The 11305-nt window shown below is 34.4% G+C and overlaps 1 protein-coding gene across 1 annotated transcript in view; it reads right to left on the minus strand.

The window, feature by feature from the left end:
- LOC112683417 overlaps nt 1-10846 on the minus strand; it is a 53226-nt gene extending 42380 nt beyond the window's left edge. Inside the window, exon 1 of the mRNA XM_025554455.1 lies at nt 10332-10846. Within this exon, the coding sequence (XP_025410240.1) occupies nt 10332-10440 (109 nt within the window). The 5' untranslated portion in view covers nt 10441-10846. The remainder of the gene's footprint in view (nt 1-10331) is intronic.
- Nucleotides 10847-11305: the final 459 nt, after the last annotated feature.

Below are 11305 nucleotides of genomic sequence, written 5' to 3' on the forward strand. Positions count from 1 at the left end.
AAAAGAATTTCACAATCAAAACATATTACAAATTATGTATAGGTACATATATTATTGGTATATTATATTGTGATGCAATAATGAATTTCAAGATTAAATGTATTATTAAATGTATTCACACAAAATTATAATAGTTTTGTTCTTAAATGAATAAAAAAATAGCTTATACATAGAATTAAAAAGCTTAGTCTGGAGTATTATTATACTTATAAAGTACAACTGGTTTTGTATTAAAACTTCTTCATCGGTACATACAAAATTAGTAAAATTGTGACTGAATATGTAAAAATAAAGGAAAGAACAATTTTTCTCTATGCATTCCTTCCTTTATTTTTTCGTATATAGTCGCAGTTATATTAACTGTATATATCTGATGATTAATTTTTAATTCGAGGTTAAATTTTATTTATTTATTTCTATATATACTATTTATTAATTTTTTAATATATATTAATTTAAAAGAATTAATCATTTAATAATTTTTAATTCTTATTTTATTATTTTTTTATTATTTTATACGGTTTTTTGTGTTTTATTAACAAAACATTTAGGTGCCTATAAACCATACAAAAAAAAAAAAAAGATTTCAATAAACCCTCATCATCATATTTACAAAAATCGTACAAAAAATCGTATTTTTCAAAAAAAAAAAAAACACTGAACTTGACCTTGAACATACATTATGTATTGTGTCAATCACAAATAATAGGCATAACAATAACAGTGACACATTATAGTACCCGCCTGTATTATACGCTTATAGAGATGTACGATAAATAATAAGCAGATTACTATTTTTTTTTTTTTTTCATTGTACGATCGGATTGCTCTTTTCGTGAGTAACATCTACGTTTTCCAAGGTCTATAGCGCACCGTATGCATATGTACATGGGTAAAAATGTCACATTATCCGAGCTCTAATCGTAAACTAAAACGTAACAAAAACGAATCGCACAAACAAACCGTACACATGTTTCGCGATAGTTGAACCGAAAATTAAATCGTAACGATGTTCTGCGTGACACCGTTTACATTACCGGTATTCCGAAACGTCCGAGATGTCTTACCGAACACATAGACGGTGTTACACGTTGGTACGAAATATACGAAACGCGTAAATGTACAAAGTGCGCGCGTGTACGGAAAACAAGTTGAATTTTCACTACCCGTCGGAGGAAACGCGAGCGCAATTACCGTGTGTCCATCATCCGATTTGTTAGCGCGTGCTCGTCGCATAGGAATCAGTGGCCGTCGTGAGAGAACGCGACAAATCCTTTCACTTACGACAGCGCGGCGAGAGGTAAACGCGAAGAAACAAGGTCATACGTGTATTGTTATTATTATTTGTATTATACATTATTATGTGTACGCGTATTCGTCGTCGTCATTGAAATATTATTATTGTTATCTGTTGTGATTCAATCGTACGCGCGCCTCGAGAACCGTTGAAACTTGCAGCCGATCGAGACAATAAGATTAGTGTGATTTAACATTAATAATAGTAATAATAATAACAACGTCATATCACCGCGTCTGTAAGATACGACTGTAAGACCGCGAAGTGCACAGTGCACGGCAAAACTGCAGTTACGGAAAATGCGATATTTTATTATTACACGCGGGGCCGTATTTAGGGAGGAGCCACAGGGTGCTGTTGCCCCGGGCGGCTGAATATGAGAGAATGGTTAATTTTTTATATTTTCAATATTTAATGATCTAATATTTTTGAAGTAAATTCAATTAAATTAATTTCTTTACAAAATAAAAAGTGTATCTTAAAAAATAAATATATATCGCCAATCACGGCGTCACGACACACACACACACATACTCGGTAACGGTCGAATACTGTCTAGAAATCCAGATTTACGAATAATCTATCCTTATGTTGACACTGCAATTAAATTGTTTTTGTGTACACCGGCAACGAATTGTTCTTCAGAAAGATCTTTTTCAACCCGCAGAAATTTATATTTGGTGTAATGAAACGTTTTTTATTGTTGCCCCCTGGTGTCAAATTCCTAAATACGACCGTTATTACACGTATTATTGCACGCAATACAATGAAAATAATGTGCAAACCCCGAAGACCGAACCGCGACTGATAGTCAGACTGATAGACAGAACGAAAACGCAATATTACATCGATAACGATCCGTTTACGGAGGTCGCCTGAAGTCGAAAGGCCAACTAATTAATGACGATCAGGGCGATTTGCGTAATAGTGCCCAATTCGTGCACGTGTTTTTTTTATAATAATAACCATTAAAATATTAATAAACGATCTCATTTTTGTATAAGGTTGGACGGAGATCAGTTCTTGAAATCCGATATTGTGTCACGGTTATCGTACACAAATAAGAAACTGTTGGTCGCTGTAAATAAAATCACAGTTATTCTACCAAAATTAACGGTTATACACTGCATTACTGGATATTTAGTTGTAGTTATCGAAATTATACGGAGAGATAATTTAGTGTTCAAATGTCAGTATGGTTATTTTACTGTAACGCATATCAACAACATTTCTTAAGTTTTGAAGATAAATTGTTGAATCATTTTTTATTTTATTATTTATCATGATGGTAAATTATTAACTTAAATCTGATTTTTGGGCAAAAGGACTGTACCGATATCAATAACGGTTAAACCGTGTTAGTTTTATGATCTATAACTTGAAAACTACTCTACCGACGAAACACAATAAATTAAATCATTTTTTACATTTTTTTTTAGAACTACCACGTAGGCAGTTCAATAAATTCGATTAAAATTATCAACTACGATTTTTTTTTCCGAGTAACGAGCGGGTCACATTGCAACACTTTAAACTGGTGTAGCTATGAATTGTACGTACCCGCAGACAAAGCATCAAACAATCATATGCAAAATTTAACAAACAATTATTTAAAACAGCACGGCCGTTACATCTATACTGTGCAGTTTGAGTAGTAATACGCAATCGTAGTACGCACTTATGGTAAAACGATTCTGTCGATCACTGCAGGGCAACTGCAGACTGCAGTTGATGTTTCATATCGATATGGTCACGTGGTGTGGTGTGAAACGAATTCCCCGACGTAAGTGCGTGTATGGTAACGAAAAAATGTAATTAAAAAAAAAAAATAATATTCCCGAGGAAAGGTTCACAGTTCTATGCTACAGTTGTGTTTGCGAACACGAATAAAATATCGGCACACAAACCAGTCAAACGACTATTCTCGTATTTCGATACGCCCAAAGGATTTTATTACATTACATAATATTGTTTTGTTTTCATTTTTTTTTTCTTCGTTTCGTTTAATGGATACCGATTTTTTCTCGAGAAACAATCGACTTAGACTACGACACTTAACGCGGGTCTTCGCGAATATCGCGATACCTGCACTACAAGAACGGTGAAACGACAGAATTTTTTCCTTTGTCCGGGTACGAATGCCATACTGCAATACTACGTATAATTATGATGATCGTTTTCGTTTAAAAAACCTATAACCTATAACGCCCGTATGTATGTTACGCACTTCGTTAGACCGATTGTATTGCACGTGAAAGTTAACGAAAAACAAATCTAACTAAATACCTAACCTAATTATATTTAATGCGTGAGCATATAAAGTTTTAAAGCTTTTGGCTTTGTATTCTTCGTCAATTGAACAGATGATCGACTTTTCGCTATATTTACCTAAATCCAATACATGTATGACCGTTTTTGATTCGTTATTACTGTCATCGGTTTACTTTGGTCGAGCACACGGCAAAGAATACGTTTGACATAACCGAAAATATCTTATTGTATTTTATAAGCCCATTAAAATATAATATTTTTTCTTTTTACTATTTTCCACGAATTTAATGTTCCAAAACAACGTATTTCCTATTTAAAATGGATATGTGTATAGCAATATATTTTCACAACGCGAAAAACGCTCAATAATTAACTTATACCATTAAAACACAACAAAATATTAAAAATATTACACTATACAGTTAGGTTTAACATTAGTTTATTTAAATACTCCCATTAATATTATCCAACTTATTCACCCATAGCCATCGGGCCAATAAACAGCGATTGCAGTACCTACCTATGTACATTTTGCGAAATCAATATTTTTATTCATTAATTATTTACATCTCTGTGATAATAATTATTTATCGAGAACATAATTTAGTGTACAATAGAAATATTAGAGGAAAAATAAAAACAAAATATTGTCTTCTTACCTGTAGGCGTATAAATAGTATCAACATAGTCAAACATCTATCATATAGTAATATATTTTCTTTTAACTCAATTTCCATTAAACTTCCATTATATTCAGATACGTGGTAATTATTAAAAAGTACACAAAGGATAGTAGTGACGGTATTAACAACCATCATTGTTTACTCTGTATAAGAATGGATAAAATTAGCGTCTGTGGACTGCGGCTATATTCAAATAATATAGCAGCGGGCGTCCAATAACAATAATATATTATTGTACTCTACACAATGTAGTTACATTCTAAACACGTACGCAGAGCTTAGTTTATACAGAGTGTACAAACTTCCACTTGGCTACAACCGTAAAACGTATGCCTGTGTACTTCGGCTTTACCCGTAAAATATATAAAACGTTCATTCGGAGCTAATGATAAACGGATAATGTTTCTCGAAGACGTTTTACATTTTACGTTCACGTTTTATTTCGTATAAATACTATTTACATGTAGGTGACGCACCTTCTGCGACTTGAATCTAAAAGAAACATTAATGGTATTAGAACACAATAAACATTGTATACTAATTATTCAAAAATTGGTACATTTTTAAAAAACACTTTGTACGTTTTATACAAGCTGTTAAAAATATGTACTCATTAAGTACGTAATACTTCTTTTGAACACATTTGAAGTAAACGCTTAACGTTGCACAGCATTTAAAACAATAATTAGGTTAGCTATTATTCTTATTATTATTGCTTTAAAAAAAAACCAAAAGTATTATATTCAAGTAACATTACAATAATCGAGATCGATATTTACTATTCATATTTTTAGACAAAATATAATTAGATATTCGTAATTTTAGCCCAATGATTAACAAACTAAATTATCTACTAGTAAAGTTTTTTTAAATGAGTATTTTAATACAGGTGTACGTTTCGTCAAGTTTTCATTATTCCTCGAACTCTTTATATAGGTATAATTTTTATGATCAACCTAAAGTCCAAAAATATAAACTCGTAAAACAAAATTGATAAACCATACTTTCACTTATAGTTTTTATGTTTTTTTTTTTTATCCGTCGGCGTATTATGTTTGTAAGGCAGCAATTTAAATTTTCCAATTTGAAAATGTTTGCACAATATCCTTTTCAGTAGTCGTGTGTGGGTACACACTTACTGGTCCGTCCAAGTATATATTTTCATAACTTCTAATAATACAAAACAATCCAAATATTTATGGTTCGCATCCGAAACGCAGCGTGCACCTGCAATATCCAAGCCAATATTAAACTGTGAATGTAAAACATCCAAGAACAAGAACAGCGATTGGCAATGTAATATTATACGTTTATGCACCTAATCAAAACGACGGACGAGCGTAAAACCGCAACCGAGATCGATAATTACCGGTCGGTGTTAACACGTCACGTTAACGGTCCTACCCGAAGTTAGGTCAATTGTTATTTTCACTCGCATTCGATTGTAGATTTTCGAACACGACTACGGCGTGTGTAATGGAAAGGATATTGATGAAAATACGCAGATCCATGTTGACAATCATAGTCATATTATTATTGTACCACACACTCGGGAGCTGTGCAAAACCGATTCATACAAATTGGTCGGCGTTCTTATTGCATTTCCATACAAACATAGGTTCACGTTTATTTACGTAATAAAATATGACAGCTAATTCGATATTGCGGTTTTTGAGAGAGAAAAAAAAACCATGCCGTTTCAAATATACCTGTAATAATAAGTGTGTGCATTCTGTCGCAGCCAGTTCTATTTCGCGATTTCGAAAAATTATTATTTCCGAGTAACTCACGATCTCAGACGTTGACGATATCGATATCGAATCAATAAAAATAAAAAAAATAAAACAGCTGAAGATCAAACGAACTGCTCTGTGTGTCAATAATATTACTGCAAACTGATGACTGGTTCATCGACAATAGTATACCGATGTATTTTGTCGGGTTTCCTTGTATGCCACTTAAATTCACTCATTTAAACTCTAATTACTTACAAATAATCAATTACTTGATTTGGTATAAAACAACACTGTTTTCAGAAAATTAAATAGTAAAAATGTACTCGTTTGCTGTGTTTTAAAAAAGTGCAAATGATTACAACGATAAAAAATTGTAAAAATTAATTTTTTTAATTAACTGTAGAGCCATAATGACTTCAAACTGCATATCTTTTGTAAAAATATTTATTCTTAAAAACATTTATGTTGATGGAGAATGTGAGTATTAAAAAGCAAAAAGTCACTCGGTATGAACTGGAACGGACTACCGCAAAACGTACACAAATACGTACATAAGTATCTATCGCAAACATACCTAATATTTTGATCACTAGACTCTTAGTGAACATTTTTCATTTAATTTGTAAAAAAATAATTTTCTGAAATAAAATACACCCTGAAATTTGTACACGACTATATTATACGCAGTATGCAATATACACTGACTTTACGGATAAATTATTAAAAACATCTGTGCTGCCGAATCCACTATTGGATCACGTATGTGTTTACTAATTACTTGCCTAAGGTTAGTATATAATAATATTAGAACTATATTTTACGAGGGGTTCCACTTCGGGTGAAAAATGATAGAAAAAAAAATATCTGAAAACAAAAAGGTTATTCGACTACGGGTCAAAATATGTATTTTATGTTTTTATTGCCGTCATTAGTCGATATACCCATACTTAGCTATAGTCATATAAATATACTTACACACACACACACACACACACACACACACACACACATACAATATGATATGAGAATAAACGCGTTAGCATATATATGACAGGCTGCGTAACGAGTTTGAGTTATTAAACTCATTATAAACATGCACGCATGTGCCTATATATTATGCATTAAACAGGTGGAAAAACATAAATTTCCATTGGTGGTGTTTTACACGGTATTCATCATTATGTAATAAGAAAAAAAAAAGTAATATTTGAAAAAACTGTTATACATCAAAATCTGTCGCACTAGCTGGTTAGTTGTATCACGAATCTGGATGCCGTAACCTCATAATGTACTCGTATATATACTTTATATCAGTGATGTATTCAAAATATTGCATTGAATAAATAAAAATTTTCTTTTTATATTAAAAAAAAACTCATATATTCATCATGTACTCTTGGAGCTCGTCAAACAATATTCCGTATTCCGTTATTGTTTATTACAATACTATTAAGTTCAAGTTGCAATCATCAATTTGAAGCAGAATCGCTTGAATTTAAAAACTCAACAAAACACAAACCTTTTATTTATAATTTATTAAAATTTAACTTAACGTTACGTATCTCATGTCGTAGCGATGTATATAACAGATACATGTCCATTATTTATATCATTTTTGACTGCTCATACTCGATATAATTTACGGTATCATTTCGACAATCGAATAAACTGTAATATGCTACATATTACTGTTATACAACAATAATGTAACACGCAAAAATTTGATGTTTAAATATGCAAAATGCCACTGTGCATAATAAAACGTATTTTTATCGCTTCACAAAAATGAAAGAATTAGCAGTTTATATATACAAGGGTGGACAAAGTAATATGAACACAATGCAATATAGTTACATATTGTTTGTACTGTATCTCCAACATCAATGAAGTAATTGGCAGATATTTTGGTAGAAGAATGGGACAAAATTCCATTGGAAACTATTCAGATCCTTTACGAATCTATTCCGCGAAGGATTGAAGTTGTTTTAAAAGCAAATGGTGGCCCAACACCTTATTAATAAATCAATATGTAAATGTAAATAAATAAATCGCGTGTATGTCAAGTGTTCACATTATTCTCTCCACCCCCCTTTATATATTTAATACAGATTTAAAATTGCATACTTTTTCTAAATTACTATGAAAATTAAACTGCTGTAGAAAAATTAATGATTTTGTACTTCAACATGAACAAATTTATAATAATCTTTTGATGTTCAACAACTTTCGTGTGCCAAAATTATTTTTAATTGATTATTTGGAAAAAAATAATAATAATAAATGAATAAAAACCGCAGGTGGAAGATCTTCCCTAAAATATTACTATCAAACACGATCACAAAAGTTGAGATCCAAAAGTACACACGATTCGAGTATAATGCATATGGCGATATGACTTTGGCCGCTACCCAACAGATGTATTGTTATTTTATTACGTGGCGACGAATAGACATTGTGTTCTGAATACAATCGAGTTTGTCGCTGCGGTATACCCAACCCCATACCTAAGTATTAGTGTACGTGTCCCACGGTTTCGATGACAAGAATATTCAACACTTAAGTTCTTTAGTAACATTCGCGCGCACACGCTTGCTGAAAACTTATGAGTTATACCACCGATTTGACGTTGCTGAATGTTATTGCAATAACACACCTACGTAAATTAAAGATAAATTTCAAGTGAAAATGTTGCACGTAAGAAAAAAAATATCGTGCACCGATAAGCATTATTAACCGTTTATAAATGGAATCACGATCCACACCATATAACTACAATTTATGAGAAGAGAACAAAATTCAGAGTGTAAACGAAAATAACGCGTTCGACGTAGATACTATAATCTACGTATTCATTCAGCTGACGCGTCAAATCATGCGGTGTTTACTCTCGGTAATCGGATTAAATCGTCAGTGAAACCAGACGGTTTTGGATGACGGACTATGTCGACCGACGTATCGTTCTTAATGACTGAATTGTAACACTTTTTTTTTGATTGCGTGCACGAGTGCTAGAAAACATTATTTTCACTTATACGAGTGTATTCGCACGCGCGCACTGCGGATATATGTTTCGCTTTGTACTTATTACGTATAGTTAGACATATAATTTTATTTCCAAGCCGTGATGACAAAAATAATCATCTGTATTATTTACTTTCGATGAACACGACGAACAGTGTACACAAAACCCTTGGCGAAATATACGAATACACGACTGCAAACGCAAACGAAGACGAACCCGAGGAGGCAAAACGATCGGCTTGTCGCTCTAGTCGTCACCCTTCATAATATAGGTAGTTACAAACTATGTATTTCCGACCGTGCTGTCTAAACAATTATTTGCGAAATCACATTTGTATTGTAACGTAAGACAAACAGTAACAAATACAGGTGTCTACCACAGGTAAGTTACCTACAATTTTTATTCATCACCACTACAACGTAACTACGACTGTAACAATGTCTTTAAAGACAACTCAGACTTCATACTACATAATAATAATAATAATAGCGAACACGAATCGCCCATTGTTTCAAGACTTTTGCCGGTGTCATGCAAGTCATTTTTACGACTCCCGATGTTCAAAATTATTATTATTTTTTTTTTTTTTTTTTAACGACACGTTTAAGCAGAAAATAATTGTAATCGCTCGCATGGCGTCTGTTTGAAACCACGCAGCCGAACGTCAATTTAACGTCCATTATTAGCCATTATTAATATTGTAACACGCTCAACGGACATAAATTTTGCACGTTTTGATATTAGATTCAATTTGATTGCGGCACTAAACAGTTAAACTCGTGGTGATAAAAAAATATTAAATTTTATACTACGCACGTGTCGATTAAGCGTTAAACAGTGACGGTTAGCTTAGGTAACCCAAGTATAAAAACGTTATACGCTTATATATAAGATATAAAAACCGCTTATACGAGGTCGTATATTTTTAGACATTTGATCGTCTGTTAGTTGTTCATCGAGCCATAGTACCCGATGTTAACCAGCAATACAAATCTTAGAAAATATCGATATAAAATATACTATCTCTAAAATGAACAAAAATAGGAGATAAAACTAGAAAGTTGAAACGGAGACAGTCTGCATAAATTACAGGCGATTACCATACACCGAAAAACAGTTGTTTTCGATTCACATCCGCCTTAAAGTTTACGAGGGAATTTGTACGTGAAATATAAGTTTGTCATAGTAAAACGTATATTTAACCACTCTCTCTCTCTCTCTCTCTCTCTCTCTCTGTCTCTCGGCATTTATATATTTGACGTACGGCACAACAAGATGGGAGTGTGAAACGTACAGCGTCATTAGATGGTGGTGGTACTCACGTTTGGGATCGATTGGCGATTCCACGGAGCGGACGGCTTCAGGTACAACGGCGGCCAGCAGGAACAGCAGCGGCAGCAGCGAGGGCCGCGTTACGGTGGCGGACCGCATGGCTGGCGCGATTTGTTTTTTTCGTTCGAGGATTGTACGGGGACCCGTGGACGGGCGGCGGTAGCGAGGGGGAAACGTGTCGCGATCGGATTTCGACGGTCCCTTTAACTTGGAGGGTGGGCCAGAAACGTTGTTGCGACGAGGACGTGGTGTCGGTAGAGACAAGGGTGCGCGCGGGCTGCTCACTGGTCGCGACGGTACGAGCTTCTGTTGTGTGGCCGTGCCGGTGTGGGCCGCATAGTGCGCGTGGGCTGAGCGAGAGAACGGCTGCGCGTATACGAGAAGACGTGTGAGTAATGTGTACGGCCGATGCGTGCTGCGGCGACTGCGCGAGACGACGGGAAACGACGGGGCAAGCGGTACGCGGACGCACCCGAAACCGGAACAACGTGTACTGCCGAGTCGCGCGGACGAAGGCGGCGGTGGTGTTTTCGTTTTTTCTCCTCCTCCTGCTCCTGACTCCTCTGTCGCCCCCTACTACTACTACTACTACAACTCGTTCACCGTTCAGCTCACCCGACTCCACCTACGTGATATTATCACTGTTATTATTACAGTCGTCGCGATGCACTCCCGCTCCGCACCGGCGTTATTGCTACTTATCGCTGCACCGATGCCGCCGTGTCGTTTTATCACTTTTGATGCCCGCCCGACCGTTTTTCGGGACATTTACGCCACTCGACCGACGCCCGTTCGGTTTCTGTCTCGCTCCACCTATCCACCTATCCACCGTCGTGAAAAATTATTTTGAATATCTTTTTATTTTTTTTTATTTAAAATACATCTAATTGATAAATATAAGTATTAAAATCATTTAAAGAATTTTTTTCATTAGTTCTCTACTTGTTTTTGCCCGCAAAGTCTC

This window comes from Sipha flava, unplaced genomic scaffold (assembly GCF_003268045.1).
Source record: "Sipha flava isolate LNK unplaced genomic scaffold, YSA_version1 225_pilon_pilon, whole genome shotgun sequence".
Taxonomy (NCBI): domain Eukaryota; kingdom Metazoa; phylum Arthropoda; class Insecta; order Hemiptera; family Aphididae; genus Sipha; species Sipha flava.